At 42.2% G+C, this 18187-nt stretch overlaps 1 protein-coding gene across 1 annotated transcript in view; it reads right to left on the bottom strand.

Moving 5' to 3' along the window:
- Positions 1-12982: 12982 nt before the first annotated feature.
- The window catches only part of PTPRG (protein tyrosine phosphatase receptor type G), a gene marked incomplete at its 5' end in the record, with an annotated part of 400948 nt that continues 395743 nt past the window's right edge, over positions 12983-18187 (bottom strand). The window contains one exon of the mRNA XM_084292446.1: positions 12983-18062. Within this exon, the coding sequence (XP_084148572.1) occupies positions 17916-18062 (147 nt within the window). The 3' untranslated portion in view covers positions 12983-17915. The remainder of the gene's footprint in view (positions 18063-18187) is intronic.

Below are 18187 nucleotides of genomic sequence, written 5' to 3'. Positions count from 1 at the left end.
ACTGTCAAGATGCTTGATATTAATAGCTCGACTTTACTGTAAGCAGAGGTAGAAGAAATAACACCACCTTCACAGCGCTGGCACAGTTTCCCTGAGAGCTGAATTCTCAGCCAATAGTTTCTGTCTCTGTTTTTTGCCATAAAAACCTGAGCAGGAATGTTCTATTTTTTATTTCAGTTTAGATTTTGAATGCTTTTATTACGAGTTTCCTCAATCCCTGAGAGAAATTGGAGAGGCAACAATGCTGCTCCTATTGCATAACACCAACATTTACTGACAATAAAAATAACTGAACTTGCAAAAAAAAAAAAAAAGTTTCTATTAAACCCTTTTACTAGGTTGTTGTTACAAAAGTTGAATTTCTCATTTTTAAAAAAAAAAAAAATCCCTCTTTTTAAAGAAAGGTCACTCAATCTTTTTGGAACGATTTAATAAATGACTTTTTCCCCTTTTACTAAATTTAGCCTTTTGTTGAATTGTTTCAGTTCCTATTAAACCTTCACAAAAATGTACTTTCTATTATGTTTCTTCTAATAGGTTTCCCAGCCTTATAACTATAATAAATTTGTCAGTCTAGCTCCAGTGAACACTGGACTCCTAAATCCTACCACAACAGATTATAAATATAACCATTTCTAAACCCTTTCAAGAAGTTTTACCCTTTCTTTCAACTCGTTTTATGTACTCAGCAATTCAGTGAAAATAACCTTTCGGAGTCATTCTTTAAACTCTTTTTGTGGTGCTAGCGCAGTCTGCTCATTTGATCAGTCAGTTAGAAAACCCGAGTTCTGCTCCCACCTCTGCCACCGCGGATTCAGCCTGAACCAACTCACTTAAAGTCAATGTTTCCTTAAGTGTTCATTTAGAGGAAATGACCAACTTGACCCATATAGGGCCTGATTTCCAGAGTAGCTGAGTGCTCAGAACTGCGATTTAAATCATTTGGAGTGGTGCCCTTAGCACTGATAAAAAAACACGCCTGAAGACATCGTGTTAGGTAACCAGAAAGGAAGACCCTCAAAAGGAGCTTTTACAACAGATACACAAACATGCTTTGTTTGACTGATCTCTTTCCTCTAGCTTGCATCTATGATTATTACTATTGTTATTATTATTGTTATTTTTTTTTTTAGGAGAGAAGGAATTACGCTTCTTTAGCAAACAGAACACTTCTTTGATAAACAGTTCTTTTCAGGACGTGTTTTAAAGTTTGCATTAATGAAAACAAACTATAACAAAGCCTTTAGAACATTAATAACCACACTAAAAGCAGAAATGCAAGCAGTGTGATCATATAAATTTAAGGAAAGCAGACAGAATCTAAATATCTCGAGCCCTGTGTCATAAAATGAATCAACTCAGCTTTATAACTCTGTATAAAGAATAAACAGCAATGCATCATATTTGCTTTGTATGAATGAATGGGAAGCAGAGAGAGGCAAGGCTTATCTAAGTAGTATTAAAGCTTAATTAATGGAAACTTCCCGAGGACACAAATAATCTTCATCAGTCCTGAATTACAGCATAAACTCCATCCTTCAATATAAACTCCCTTGTCAGGCCTACCCATAATCATAAAATGGAGGAAAAGATGAACTTCTTCACCCGTCTTTCCTTTTGAGAGAATTACGTAGCTGAGCTCCTCCAAGCCTGCTTGGGTTTGCTCTACTCGTTGGAACAGCTCTAAGTATTATGCTTTGTTTCCAGTCACCTGAGTTCAAGAAAAATGAATTCAAACCAAAGAGGGATACAAAAAGATTTAGGATGATCAAGGTAGTGGAGCAAATTTGCTTTGTGAGCTGAGATTTATCAAAACAAGATCAGGAGAAGTATCTTGATTGTTTTCCTATTCATACCCGAGTAGTTGTTCACATCAGAGAAAAATGAGTGTTTTAAGCAAAGAGACAGAGCTAGCAGAAGAACAAATGGATGTAATTAATAAACCTCAACAGAGGAGTCTGAGGAAGGTACCTAAGCATCCGACAAGTGAAAAACCTTGATCAGTTTGTGACCGGGAGTCTGCGACGTGGTTTTCTGCATGACTCGGCGCCGCCAAAGGGAAGTCCAACTTGCAGAGCCCATCCAACAGCAAGCCTGTGGCAGCAGCCGTGTCCTGCTGAGCAGCGCTGCTGAAACTTCAGAGTAACACCACAATGTCAATATGTAATAGCTGACAGTTGTGTCTGAGAGAGGAACTGTGGAAGCTACAGTTCCAAGTCACCTGCTGCGCTGTGCCTCTGGCTATGAGTAGTATTGCCGGGGGAAGATGGGCAATAAACATTGCACTGCACAACCTCTGCAGTCTGCTTCCATTTGCCTGCCAAGCCAGCCTGCCGGCTGCTGACACCAAGGCTATGGAGGTGTGTAGACTATTGCCACGCTATTCAGACGTTGGAAAGAGAATGTTTTTTTTTTTTTTTTTTTTTTAAATAAATCTGTGTTGTGAAGCTCTTTCTGTCAGCATAGGCTTCCTAATGTAAACTTCCCTGCGCTGTGATCTCAATACGGGTTTTGTACTACAAAGTCCTACATGACGTTGTTTGTAGTTGGCTGTTTGTCTGAACCCATTTCGTAGCCTAAGGCACAGAAAGGCAGGTGAATTTAAATCCGAGCTTTCAAGTTGGTTTCCAAATGCTGTCAGTTTAAAATATTAAAATAACGGCAAGTTCTAACAACATCCTCAAATTTCCTTGCCCAATTGGGTATCTTTGTCTTTGCTGAACAGAGCTCTATTTGCGATCAGAGTTATGGACAGCACGGTAGAGTCCAGGCTTTGAAATAACTGGCTAAAACTGTCAGTGCTGCCATTGACATGAAAAGGGTCAACGCTTGGAGTTCTGCCCTTTATGGTTCAGCTTAGCAGTAATGCAGTAGAGGAGATTTTCTTCGCAAAGATGAAGCAGTAAGCTCAGACAGAAATATAAGAAAAGAAATACAGTCTAAGGAATGAGAAAATGAGGGAATATCATTCATTTTCTTCATTAAATCATATCACAGAAGGTTATTTGTTGCTGGTTGGATTGTCAGTTACTGAAAATGGACATGACTCTAGCAAAAGCTGGAAAGTTGCATCAATTTATATCAGCTTTTTTAAAGGAAAATGTTTATCTAATTAAATGAGGTTTGCACAGTCATGTTCTGCATGTAGGTACCTGCACACACACATGCACACCTTTCCTTAACATCTCTTTCTTCATGTTGACAAATTGACACTAAGTGTGACACCAAGACTGCTAGCCCCAAAGTCAGTGCTGTCCTAAAAGTTTTGGGGCAATGGATGGCTATGCAGGGAGGAAGAAAGGCTGTAAAGAGAGCTTACCCCTTAATAGATGTCAGAAGCTCCATGTAGGTTATTTTTTCCTCCAACTCAAATCCATAGGAAACCAGGTTCTATTATTCATAGAGCTGCTTATTTAATTAAAATTTTATTGTATTTAGAGCAACCAAAATGAAACGAGTTTATATAGGCAATCAAGCGATCTGTTGCTAAAATATGGACTCTCATATAAATCAAGCAGTTAGGGAGATGCCCTAAATTTCCTCTCTGGAAATGGCTCTCCATAATTGGCTAATCTCTCAAAATAATTTGTGGTACCTTCTTACACGTTGTGCCAACTGCAATAATCAAACAGGGCTGATTAAAATTATGCTTCCCCAGTTCTATTTAAAATGGGCACTTCATAACTTTTATATACTTTGAATTGGATGTTCTAGCCTCTTAGAAGGGACTGCTGTCCCTGCGCTAGAGGAAGCACAGTCGAGTGATGAGAACATCTCAGTCTCTGTTCAGGTGTAGAGCCTGTGGGTTTTAATTGTAGGAAGTATTGTGGATGTGTTGGAATCCTTGGCCCCAGTCCCACACGGCATGCAGAAAGTTGCAAGGTACATCATGACAAGGTGCTGAAGGTACCTCCCAAAAACATAATCCTGAATGTAATGTGCTTGTTCATTGAATAATATATATATATTAATAATATTTTGGGGGCACATCTCCCTCTGCAGATACAGCATAGAGTTAGGTATAACATTCATTTAAAATAAGAGGCCAAATGAAGGAAATAAACTGTAGGAATTCATTCAGTAAGGGAACTGGGTATTTTTAATAAATACAGACCCAGCTAATTTCACTTGGAACAGTAACTCTGGAGTCATACAGGCCAGGAGCTCTTCCATCTCATCTTTCTGAAGATGCACAATGGGGGAGACCCACAGTGACTCAGCAAAGACAACTTCTAAAGGACTTCAGCTCACCTCCATTGCTGCTGGCTCATCACCCAAAGGCTCTTTTCTGAAGCCAGTGAGGGGTGGGAGGGGAGAAGGGTGTGCACACCAAGCTTTGTGTTTATTCCTCAGCTTAAACTTGTTGGTGTTAATGTCTGAGGATAAAGTAAAGAGCATCATACATAAACAAATAGCAAACCTGGCTCTTTATTATGCATCCACACACTGTCTCTGGCAATGCCCATGGGTCCACCACAGGTAAGGTCCCAGGATACCACTACAACCGAGTAATTGCTGTTCATCATAAACGTCTTTGTAAGAAGACTGGAACAGATATGCCTAAAATTGCTCAGGGAAAAAAAAAAAAAAAAAAAAGCAGTAATGCCGAAAGCCAAGAGATTAGTGATACGGTAACAGTAAAATCTTGGCTCTGCTAAAGTCAAAATGAACTTTGCCAGGAGCTTCAGAGAAGTCCAGGTTTTTGCCTTGAGAACCTGCCCAGAGCAGCTGCTGTGGCTGGGTGTCCTGAGAGAGCCTCCTGCCTGCAGGGCTCCGAGGGAAGGTGTGCGGTCCTGAATTCAGAAAGCTGGCTTTAATGAGCACGTGTGCCCCTCGAATGCCTGTGCCACTCTTTGTGAACAAGCTAATTTTTCCAGCTTTGCTATGAATTGTCACTAAGTCAGCTATTGCAGCTGAGCACTCACAGATGTCAGCGCTTGTGTCACACCCTTTGAGGGAGAACAGGCAAGAAAACATTAAAGTACAGAGGATTTTGTAAAAAAATAAAAATAAAAATAAAAATAAAAATAAAAATAAAAATAAAAATAAAAATAAAAATAAAAATAAAAATAAAAATAAAAATAAAAATAAAAATAAAAATAAATGGTTGGCTTGCTATTTAGAGAGTGCTGGGAAGGTACTGGTGTGAAAAATGAAAGATTTGAGCATCAGCCATTTTTTTTCCTTAAGCTTTCCATCAGGAAAGGAACCACGACCATTCCTTCTTTGGCAAGGTCTCTGGCCATTTTGCAGCGAGTGCCTCTACCTGGAGGTTTAATGCTTTACGTTGTGCCCATTGCAATGAAATAAAGCCGCTGAGAGCCTGGCTGGCATGGATGTGAGATGCTGGTGTCTTCACCACGTGGGCAACGCAGTGCACGGCTTCTTGCTCTCAGGAGGAAGCAGGGGCCCCCAGGACAGACCCGTGCGTGATAAAATCTAAACGAAGACGGCGTAATGAAGCTGGGATTAGCTGCACGGAGAAACTTCTTAGTGCCAGAGTACTGCCTGTTTGTGCTGTAATCTGTCACACGCCGTCCTACAACCTTATAATGAGGTTAGCTCATAAATCATTAATAGATAACATAAGCTCCGAACAGATAAGGAAAACAAGGGTCGCAAGCTCATCAGCAGATAATGCTATGCTGCGGTAATAAGCAACCTGCTGAACCCTGTAATCGCCTACAACAATTGAGACCTATTTGTGAAAGTATCTATTAATTCTTATTAACTGTTACAAAAGGAAATGTGACAGGAACGGGCATATAATAGGAGATCACTTTTTTAGTGCTATTTTGTCTCTTAGCATTTGCTTATTCTTGGCAAGACCCTTCTGTAGGTAGGAGATGGATCAGCTGGAACTCGAGTGGCAGGAGAGAGGAATTTATTTTTCTTCTGCCGTTGCTTTGTTAGGAAGCTGAGGATTTGAGTTGGGCAGAGGCAACTATGGCTTCGTGGCAAATGGTTTGCACCAGCATTGCACAGGCACATGGGGCTACATGGCATCCCCTGGCCATGGCCGATTGTCATCCTATTTTACACATGTTGAAAGGGATTTTTAAAATCCAGCAAGATGTTAAGATCAAAATAAAATATCTGGGATTCTGCTTGGAGATAGATCTGGTGCCCTTCAGCTCAAGAAGACCATGGGTGTCCCCAGTATGGAGGTGCCACCCTACAGAGGCAATGGGCATAGTGCCACTGTTTCCCAAACCCAGCATGAAGGAACCGACCATAGCGTTACAGCCTGGCAGCGGGGATGCAGCCTGCCTTTAGCAGAAGAGCTGTAGGACTTTCTTCATATTGCTTTGCAAAAGTAACTTGCCTCCTTTACTGGCAACTGAACGCAACAAAGCAGTGGATAGGAGGGATTTTAGAGAATAAATTAGCTCAGATACTATAGCAGTAGATAAAATAAAAAATAATAAAATAATAAATAAATAAATAAATAAATAAATAAATAAAAACACCTCCACAAAACGCAGCACAAACCCCTTCCCCAAGCAATAGTATTTTCCATTCATTATACTGGGAATGGCATGCAACAATAGGATTATGACGACTGCAAATGTACCATACTGAAATAAAATTAGTTTAAAAGGCAGGAACAATATCACCATCAGATAACTTTCTTGCAAGGTGGAAAATAGCTTTAATAATGTTATCGTTGCAACCAGTCTAAAAAATATGAAGGCTCTCCTCCCCACACCTCCTAGAAAACAGCGACTGTGTTAAAAGCAATCTCTCTGGGTCTAGAGGGCTCTTTTGGTATTGCCAGCCTGTGAAAAACAAGGGCTGTGGCATGCAGCTGAAAATCAGCAATGCAGACCGTTGAAATCTCATTCAGACAGGAGTGTATTTCAGAGTACGGGACCAAAGAGGAATATTCATTATACGGAAAGTTAATGCATCATGCTGCCTGGGCAGGATGCTGAGAGGTGGCACAGGAAAATCGATAAAGATTGAAGTCCCTGTAAGTGCAGGCAGAATGTGGAATAAGAGCTCCAAAGGCAAGGAATCCAATTGCCAAAGTTAATATTACCTTTTTGGAACATGCTTTTTGGGCTTAGTAAGAAGGAAATAACATAATGGGGCTTTGCTCGCTATTTTGGAAAGAATCCACTGTATAGTCTAAGAGGATGAGAGATGATTCAGCCTGAAATTGGGGCAGGGGTGGCTGTGTGCTCAGGAGGACATCAGCCCTGCTCAGGGCTCTTCATTGCCAAGGCCATGATCATCTGCCTATTAATAACAAATTCCAGGTCAAGGTGCCTGTAGCAGTGGGTTTTCACGCCTGTTCTGAGAGAATGGACTTTCCTAAGCTAGTATAACGTCTGTGGGAATACGGCTTCCCCCAAAAATATTTCAAACAATCTGAAAACCAGGAGGGAGCCATCGGACTGGGTGAACACTTTGTGCCATGAATCCGTGAGTTCGTGATCAAAATTACCTTTATCATCCAGTGGAACACAGGCTGCGGCCCAGTTATGTACAGCAGCAGGAGCATAAAAACGAGCCTCATGAAAGAAATAAGGGCATAAAAAGTAGGTGTAGGGGCAGAGGAGAGCTGCTATTATCCTTTATTTGCGAACTTCAGGGTAATTTGACCAACTTTATGCCATTTCTATTAACTGACCGTGTTCTTTCCACTTGTCATGTTGGAGCTTATTCTTTTTTATTTTTGTCATACCTTTTATGTGATGAACTCCTGCTCAATACACTTTTTTGGCAGTTCTGTACTTAATCTTCTGATTCCCACGGCTACCAGCACAACGCCGTGTGTCAAGTCCTGTTCAAGCCGATGGATCAGAGACCAGTCACGGCTCTTTGCTGGGCCTGCAAGGTGCTGAGCCCTTGCTGACCAGGTGCCCGTGTCTGAAGCTGGGAAACAAGGAAGAGAATTTGGGCAAAATGAGAAAACTCTGGCGCGACAGCGCTCTGCTCATCTGGCCACGTGGGCTCGACTCAGTTACTCTTGCCAGTAACTTTTGCCAGTTTTGTGAGTAACATTTTGTTAGTCACAAAACGTTCATCCAGTTGACTGAGTGAGTGGTATGAAGACATACTGACACACGGGTTGGCTATGGCACAAGAAAGATACCAAGGCATTTTTAATTGCACTTCTAAATTATGAACACAGCACTGAGATAAACAAATGCTGTAAAACTTGCTACCAATATCCTATGTGAAACCAAGGAGGTACATTACTGGTGCTCCTCATTCTTTGCAGTACCTTACGTGATAGACTGCCATGAGATACGTAGCCCTATCGGGTGATACCAGGTGAATTAGACCCCATCTATTGTATTTGGGATGACTGCACAAACCATCAGATTTCATAAAAACAACATTTGAGAATTAAATTTTTATGTTATGTAGTGGCATTGTCAATGAAAACAATCAGCTTCATAATACAAGAGCCGACTGCTATACATTTCAGGTACTACATCTTAGATGCTGTGCAATCAATAGCGTTTCTGAACTGCATACAGAGCATAGAACCTAACAGGAGACAAGACACCTGCATCCTTTTTACTTCAGAAAAAGGAAAAAAAAAAGAAAAAAAGAAAAAAAAAATAAAAAAGAAGAGCTAGGATTTACTTATAGCCAATTTTACAAGCTGCAATCAATTTACAGGTCACTGGGAGACTTTCTGGCAAAGGCACAACGTATGTCTGTGTCTAACAGGCTCAAAGTAAGAGGTTTAAGTAATAAGGAAGCTTATTTAAGGCACTAAAATTCAGAAGGCAGAGCCTTTCCTAACATAAGCTACTGAACTTTTAAGAGCTTTTATGATTTTTTCCCCCACTAATGGTGTTTTTCAGCTTGAAGGCTGGTATTAAGCACAACTAAGGACGTTCTTTGCTAGTTGCAAAGTGTGCTCACCTTTTTTATAGCCAGCTAAGCAAAGTGTTACATAGCTTAACCCTTTTACTTTGTCACCTGTTTTCATACAGCTTGCTGTATTACAGCTACAATAGCAAGAACTCGTTCAGGTCACAGTCCCACCTGTGGCTTTTTAACACACGGTGTTCTGCAACCTGGTGTGCCCTACAAGTGTCAGCTGACAGTATCATGAATGAAATGATTTAATTGAAATGACATTAAATGTTATTTTAAATTAAAACCGCAGCTTAGAAACAGTGTTCTTTGAAGATTGGGACCAGAGTTTGTCCCACAGTTCCTACACCGAGGCAATGCCCTTAAAGATCGTGGTTTAAGCCTGTGAGGATGAATTCCTGGAGGGCAAAGCTGTGTGGTGCTGATGGGCCCATCAGGCTGCACATAATGAAGGCGTCAATTTATTGTTTTTCTATGGTTTTCTATTCTTCTTGATCGTCTGCTGATGAAACCTGGTAAGCACCTTGTTACAAGAAATTGCTCATTTATCTGGTACATCCAGGACAGCCCTATTTCGTCCCTCTGGTGCACCAGGGAGAAACGGCTTTGCGGAAAGAAAACAACTAGGCTTGATCCCAGAGGTCATCATTTTCCTCCCATGTGTTGGCAGAGAGAACGCTACAGATCTCATTTTATCCTGCAATCAAGCTCGTCAGCTCTCCCCTTGCTTTTCTCCCCAGCAAGGAAACGAGGAGCCTTGCACTCTTCCTCTCCTGCAGAAAGGGCACACAGCATCGCAGAGCTCTAGTGCTGAATTACGGAGTTTGCTACGCCATGGGCCAAATGGATATTATTTGAAATAGCTCTCCACTCCCCCCCCCATCCTCCCAAGTCTCATTCTACAAAATTCATAGCAGTCGTCATTGCCGCCAGGTTTTCCTGTCCTGCTAAATGTCTGTCTGAAGGGAGGAAGGGCCTCAACCAAAAGACAACAACACACCAGCCATCTTAAGTGACTCTGCGGCAGATTTTGTACTGGAGCAGACTGTGAACTCTTCATCCATGTCCCACAGCCTGCTGGCTGCCCAGTGAGGGGTCAGCGTGGGCCAGTAGAGGCCGGGCAGGTCGGCGTTGTTACTGTGCTACTGAGGCGTAACACCACGTGGAGGTGGTGCAGGCAGGGCCTGCGGGCCTGTGTGGTGCATGGCTGGCTGAGAAACCACAGTTCCTCTATTAGGACACAGAAGTACTTTTCAAGAGTCTACACAGGATGTCTTGCAGTGCCTGCCTTTTATTTGGATGTTCCCTCTTGCCTCAGTGTCATTCCTGCAGGTCTGGCTGATGAGGGCCAGTGTGGCTACAGCTAAGAAGGCTGCGCACTGCCTTCGCTACGTGCCTGGGATCTATAGTCAGAGCAGCAACAGTTTGTGGAACAGTACTAAAAGTAGACACCAGCCACCCATCAAACCCACTCCAGGCCCTGTTCCTGGGGAGGAAAAGCTTTAGTTTTGCCCCCTCCTGGCTGCTGGGGTCAGCCCCCGAGGGACCCAGGGAAAGCGGGCCCCTTAGTGCCTAAATGGTGCAGAGAAACACCCCCTTTACACAGCGGCCTGTACAGGCAGAGCCTGCTGCCTTCACCTATCAGCTGCGGCGTGCTTCTGGAGCATAAAAGCAGGAAAAAATCGCTGGTGGAGGGTTGTGCCACATTCCCTTCCATCAAGCCTTAGGCTGCTAGCCAGTAACGCTATCCTTCCAAGACAACACACACATGCCTTCTGGCTTTCTTTTGATGTTGACTCAGAAGCTTTCTCTTTCAGCAGCTCCTTAGATAGAAGAACAAAGTGTTTATGATTAGCTATTGTGTAAGAATAGCTTGTGGTATGGGATGTAAGACCAACAGGATTTTAATTTAGGTATGACAGAAATTACGAGCCATACAGAAAGCTCACAGATAGCAAAATATGAAGTACTGGAAGCTGCTCCCACAAGAGACATGGAACTGAAACGCAAAATCTTTTCAAAATTCAAAAACAACATAAAACACCAGTAAAGCAGATGTCAACTCCTAAACAAGGATTTCAAGACATAAGGAAGATAACAACTTTAGAAAAGAAAAGCGAGCCCAGTGACTGTCACATTAATTGAACACAGTGTCAGGAAAGATTTCTTTGTGAAGCGTTGCTTCTTAAAGCATTACAGAGTCAGAAAGACATCAAAACCATTGATTGGCAGCAAAGGGGAAACAGAAACCACAAGCGATCAATAAGGCAACTGCCAGCAGGTGGTGGTGACACGCCAGCACACGGAGCCCTGCGTGGTGCTTCAAGTGGCCACATTAACAGGATTGGGACCGAACCATTGATCAAAATTATTTTTATTTTCGCAAAAGGTCTTGAAAGTACACCTTCTGGCATTTGAATCCATTTTATAAAATGCTGCTATTATTTGTGCCTGCTTAGCATGACTGCTAGCAGCCTCTGCAAGCCTTAAAGGCTAAACTCATTAGCTATTTAGTATAGAAGAAGTTGGGATCTCCTGATACCGGCAATTAATTCAGACGTATTGTTAGGGGTGGGAAGTGCTAGTAAATCCTATCTTTGGTGCCAAAGTATTAATGAACTACTTACTGTATGCTTCCATGCGATATAGGTCCCAGCCAGCACTTTCCCCAGCACAAGCAGAGACTTTTTCCAAGGCTTTGCCTCCCCCCTGCCCTCCCGTCCCACCCATGCGGCCCAGCAGGGGACAGCTCAGGAGCTCAGGGCCTCCCTGTTCGGGACTGCTGCAGGGCTTTCAGCATGGGGCCTGTGGGCTTGGGGCCGTTGTCTGGCTGTGGTGTGGGGCCATGCCCTGGAGCAAGGGCTGGGGCAGGCTGCGGGAAGCCAGGGGGCTGCAGGAGCCAGCGGGCTGTGACTGAGGGTGCTGCCATGTCACGCGAGTCACAGGCCCTGTCCGGCGTCCTCGGCCCCTGTTTTTGCCCTGTCAACCACAGCACCACAGCGTGTCTGAGAGGTGGGACTGCAGCAGCACAAAGGCAGGCAGGGGTGCAGGGGACTGAGTTTATCCAGCCATTTTGTGCCACCAAGCAACGCCAGTTACGGGTGCTGTACCCAAGTACTGCCATGGCACCACAGAGATGGCTCCCCTGCAGCTGCGGTGCCTACCACAGGCCTGCACTGCTGGCTGCTGGCGCCAGGGTGAGATCCACAAACCCAAGTGGTTTTCCCACAAGAATAACAAAATAAGTAACACACACAACCAGGATCAACACAGGAGGCGGCACACGGAGCTGTCGAGTTCCTGTCACAAAATGCTGAGCGCTGCCGGCACAACGCACCCGCTCCAGAGGGCTCCCGGCTGGATGCGGCGGCTGGGCATGACTTCTAATGCTCCATGGGGAACATTTGCTGCTTTGTCTCTAGGATTCGGAACATCTGTCCCTCCCTCCCTGTCTGGCTGTGACGGGGATGAACACTTCTGCCTTCCCTACCACGGCACCAGGACGTGCAGGTGACCATGGTGAACCCGGTGAAGGGGCTGGGTGAAAGCCCCTCATCCTCCGGGCAGCCATCTGCTGGTACACCAGAATTAGATCCAGGGAACAGCACAGCCCAAGGAGCTGGGGGTAACAATCCTTTTTTGGGATTTTGATGGGGTCACAGCAGTGACCAGAGGGGTGACCAGTCACGGAGAGGGAAGGGAAGCTCTCTGATACACTCTGATAGCCTGAGACAATTAGGACAGGGGCAGCGATCTGCACTGACAAGTGACTGAGAGACAGCTCCCAGATGAGTCCTCCTTGGAAATTTGAGACCTAATTAAAGCAGGCCTCGGATCTCATCATTCTTCCTGCACGCCTGGGACAATGAAATACTGACTTGCGCATCTGTTCTCTATGTGTATTTGATGCAAATAAGGAAGAAGTCTGTAAATACATCAAAAACCATACTTTATTTTATGTATAGCAATACAATTTACATATTAAATAACACTATAATAGAATGATTTGATATAGTTTTAAACATAACAAAAAGAAGATCCTTCAAGTTACAAAAAAACCCAAAACAAACAAAACAAAACAAAAAATCTCCCTCAAAATACTCCCTCCCACCCTGTCCCAAAAGCAAACACCACATTTTTTTTTTTTTTTCTGAATGGATCAATGAGACAAACGTATCCAGTGACTGGCTAAGTCTAATTCCTATTGCACACACTGACAATGGAATCGAAAAAAAAATCCAACTTTCACAATCACTGCCCCAAAGAAATGACATGTGTGGAAATCTTTTTGGAGTGTGATGATGGTGTCTCACTACCTTGATACACAGAAGGTATGTATTCACATAGCCACCACAGAACTAGGAAGGAGGTGAAACTAGAAAAAAATTAGCTTTATATGAAAATATAAAATTCTATGATTATATACCATAGATACAAAGTTCCCAGAAGATGCTTATCCAAGCAACAAAATATTTACAGTTTTAATGGTTTCGCTATTTAAAAATGAAGGAAAAGAAAATATGAGTAGACACGAATGCTTAGGTCTTTAGAAACAATGGCTGCTTGCTAGTTTCAAATGTTCTAACACAACAAAAAAAGTCACTACCCCAAATGTTGGAGAGTTGTGACATTGTATAAAATTGACTATCTCCTCTTTTGGAGACGCTTATTCTTAAAACTCAAGATATTTTTCTTGAAATTAATTATCCTCTGTAGAAAATGCTTCCCTTTGCAAATAGTTAACAAAAACACTAAAAACAGTTTAACAGCTAAGACAAAGTAGAGGCCAAATCTCTTCATTACAGTTCCTTCTCTTTCTCTATCTTTGCATTCCTTCTCCTTTGATAAGTAAAGCCAATGCAGTTCACATTGTTAGAATGGCAACAAAGAGAAGAAAAGCAAAGGGGTAACAATAAGAGTTGAATTACGTCTGCCAAAAATTAAAAAAAAAAAAAAAAAGAGAAAAGAAAAAGCAATGCAGTGGATTAACAAATCAGCATTTTCCCTTCATATAAAAATTCACTGGCACCATTTGAACATAAACTTCAGAACGCAGGATTTGATGTCCAAAGACATGAATTTGAGAAAGATTGCTAAATCTTTAAGACAACTACATTTTATTTTATTTTGTAAATTAAGTTGGTTTTGTTTTGCTGAGAATTAGTAGTATGTATCTTTGGTAGAATTGATATCTATATTTTTAGCTTTTAAATAAAATATATCAGCTTAAAAAAAAAAAAAAAAAAAAAGATTACTAAGAAGGCAATTGTGCTGTTTCACAAAGAGTCTTCTCCTAATGTTCCAATACATCACTTGGGGTTCAAGCAATTCAAGCAGTCAGAAACTGGAAAAAACAACTGAAATGTTGCAGATCCTGTGAAGGATTCCACTAACCTCGAACAGACCCACAGCACGGAAGCAGTCGCACACGGGAAGTAGGTCAAGGGTTTGGGATTACTTTTTTCCTGTTCCTAAATGCAGATTTGGGAACAGACGCTTTGAAATACTAAGGACAAATGCTGCTTTGAAGGGAAAGACTTTAGAGCTTAGTCTTGCTGAAGAATCAGCCTGTGTGTCCGGGCAGTCCTACCGGCCCTCCCAGCACCTCCTGCCCATGCCAAGTCAATGCCACATCACTCATGTCCAGGAGTGTCACCAGTTTCAGATGTTGCTATGACACAGCTGCCTTCCAAGCATTCCTTCTTGGAAAGCTTGGCTATTTTTATGGGCTCGACACATAGAAGTCTTTTCTGTCTTTCACATGGTCTGCAGGTGCAAACACATGCAAGAGATGGAGAAATCATATCATAGAAATGTTGACACACATGCACACACGCTTCCATCCAGTGCTTCCTTATTCCTCAGGGCTGTTGCTGAGGACATTTTACGGGGATACACTTGGGCAGTCCTAATTTGCAGGCCTGCACATTGCCTGGGAGCTTCTGATGCTTGAAAAACGTCCTGAGCAAATGCCAAGACATGGCTACAGTGCAGGGGTTGGTGTGGCGAAAGCAGGGCTGCGACGCGCAGTGTGGGGCTTGGCCAGACAGACCCCAGAGCATCTCAGTGGGGTGCTGCAAGCGCAGACCTCTGAACACAACACGTTCAGCCCTTCTGCAGTCCCAGGGAAAGAGGGGCAAGTCCATGGAGGAGAGCAGGACTGCAGCTGCTTACAGCACGACAGATTTGTCTCTAACGCGCTCCTAATCCTGACCTTTACAAGCAATTCCTAGCTTCATCCACTTCAAGCCGAATGCATCATCTATTGGTTATCTGACTGTTAACACAGCTCTTAACACACAGCTTAATCCCCCCCTAAGAAAAAATCCATGGAGAAGTCATACAACATCAGTGTAAATTACTTCCTCATGGATTAAGCCCCAAGCAAGTGTTTCAGATGTGGGAAAATGCCAATGCAAATACATGAATTTCCAAAGCATCTACCGAAGTTCAACCCCACAGCCTTCCTTCATTGATTTTTAAAACTCGTGAGAAGGTAAGGGATTAAACCAAGGGTATTCAGACAGCGTGTCATGAACCACAGTTATCTTCCATCATGCCACTGAAATGAAAAGTAATCAGCTAAAAGTACTGAGCAAATCCAGCCCTCTCGATGCCTGCAGTAATCTTTGTGTCACTTTGCTCTTGTAAGGGTCTGAACTCATTCCTTCTCTCTATACCTCCCCAGGAACTTAAACACTTCAGGTTGAACTGAACAAAATCCCCCGTACCGGCTAGAATTGCCTGGGGTTGGGATCACAGCTGGGGGCACAAGGGGGGCTCAGCAGCCTCGTGCCAGCACGCACTGCTCAGCACACCCCTGGCAAAACCTTCCTGGCAGGCAGCGGTGCCTGAAAACTTACTGCAACAACTCCTCCTCCTCACTGGGCTGCAGCGACCGGAGAGCCCAACTCATCTCCTACCACACGTAAACTGACTCACCCGGTGTGGGGCTGTCCCAGGGCAAGGAGATGCAAACTACAAAGCATTCCTTTGGAACATTTTGCACATCTTTTATTTGGACTAGCCAGTGCTGGACATGGGATTTCCTTAGAGAAACCATGGATATATTCCACTGTTCAGCATTAGCAGTTATTTGGACCACTTGTATCAAGGGAATTCAACAAATTGATTAAGTAAAAGGTAACTATGTAAAAGGTTGCTGATGAACGCTTAAATATATTGGTGTTGGAATTAATCAAGTGCATCCACAATAGGAAATCTTTCCCTTATTAAAAATAAAAGGCCAGCTGTTAGTACATACCAGTTCATGTAGCTCCTCTGCTCTCAGTTTGTACCTCATGAGGTTCTCAACCAAAATGCCTACACTCGGTATAAATTCCACTTTCAGCTTCCTTCTGTATAAAAAATCCACAGAACCTTCCTCTTAGCTAAGCTTCCTCCTCGCCCTCCCCTCCGACAGAAGAAGTGGGCTTTGCCTTGCCACATTTCTGTATCCTAGCAAGGCCGGACTGGCAGAAATTGATGGTTTTACATTAAATGAAATATATGCTGTAATAATTAGACAAGTCCTGAAGCATACAATGCAGGTTTTGTGCAGTTGAAATTTAGAAGAAATTAATGCCATAAATATGGGATAGTGTCTGTAACTGTATACCAAACGTCAGGGTGGTTGAAACGACACAGTTCGTTCTCAAGGCAGATTCAATAACCCCTCCCTACTCAGCACAGCTATGAAGGACATGACTAACTTTATCTCTCAGGAGAATTAAGTATGTGCTTACTTCTTGTGTTAAATAAGGATGAGCCTTGTTGAATTGCAACCAAATACAAAAGGGAGCCAATAAGAATGTATAATTAAATGCTCCAAACAGTAATTCAAATTATTTATAGAATCTGGGGGAAAAACACTTCAGTGGTGTGGGAGGGAAAACACAATAAACTAGGTTTGTGCTAAAGAATTAGTCGGGCAAAAAAAAAAGAGGGAGAATGGAACTTTATAGGTAGTTTTTTTATTAGTTTGCTTCACCAGTAAATATGGATCAGTACTTTATGTTTTAGCACTAAAGTATGAAAATTACACACCTGTAAAAATGGCATCTAACAGTTATGAAATTAAGAAACGCCTGTCATCATGTAACATACCATTAGGTGTGAGGTCATATTGAAGAAATAGTAAGGAAATTAATGTGTTTAAAATATTGAATAGCTTAGTAATGTAAAATATTGCTACCTTCGATATATCTGAAAACAGGTCTGATTTTGGGTTATAGTAGATTTCTTACTGTATTGGCTCTGAAGAAAATAAAAACAAAATACTTTCCCATTACGGGGCCGGTTAAAAAGCTAAAATTGACATTTTTCTGAGTAAACGGGGAAACTTTGGAACTGTATGTTCAAAACCTATCACTGTGTCCCACATATGAATCGTATCTAATTTATAATTATATTGTATGCAATTTGTATATTCCATGTGAAGCAAGTCTTATGTCTGTAAGTGTACAAACAGCAATGCGAAACAATACAGAAATAATTGTTTCCGCTCCACAAGGCTATTACACCTTCACTGTAGCTAATAATCACCTGCCACGTTTTGTCAAGAAAGGATGAACACTGCTCATCCACTCCATTGGAATGCAAAATACCATTACCAAAACTGTGACATGATAATTAAAATAATAAATATGGTATGAAGGGGTACAGTATCTGTCGTAGAAAGAATCCACCTGGCCTAGCATTCAAGATTTAAGATTCAAGGGTCACTGTAGTTAGCAAAACTTCACTGCATTTAAACGAAACAGAAAAAAGCATGTTTGTTGTCATGGAATGTCACATCAGGGCTTGTTTTGTATTAGAATATTATAGGCAGTAACACTGATCATATAGTGCAAACTAGATAAAATTGCGTTTCACTGTGTGAAATAAACAGAGGTGCAAATGCTCAGTAGGATACCATTAAGACATAAAATGGCAAAAAATAAATATCAAAACTTTTATCAGTGTAAAAAAGTAATTGGGTTATTGTATAACCTAGAGTCTGGCAAAAAAGGCCTCAAAAAAGTTCGCTCAGTCTTCAGAAGTTCTACAAATTAAGTGCCTTTTCAGGTTTCCAATTAGACAAGAGACTCCATGCTTTCTGCGGGATCTGACTCATCACTGGCCATCACAGCACCATTTTTGTCCAGTGTCATGGGACCGTTTCCATTTTCCTTAGTGCTGACCAAGCTTAGCATCGCCTTATAAAGAAACTGGTACTGCTCCTGGAAAAGAAAGGACAAGTTATTTCAATCCTTCCGGTGTACGTAAGTGAGAGGCAGTTAAATTGGGCATTTCTTGGAAAGGACACAGATATTTGTTACTAGAAGCATATGTAAAAGAAAAGAGA

Source organism: Netta rufina (assembly GCF_964035555.1).
Source record: "Netta rufina genome assembly, chromosome: 10".
NCBI lineage: Eukaryota > Metazoa > Chordata > Aves > Anseriformes > Anatidae > Netta > Netta rufina.
This window is presented reverse-complemented; position numbering and strand designations above follow the sequence as displayed.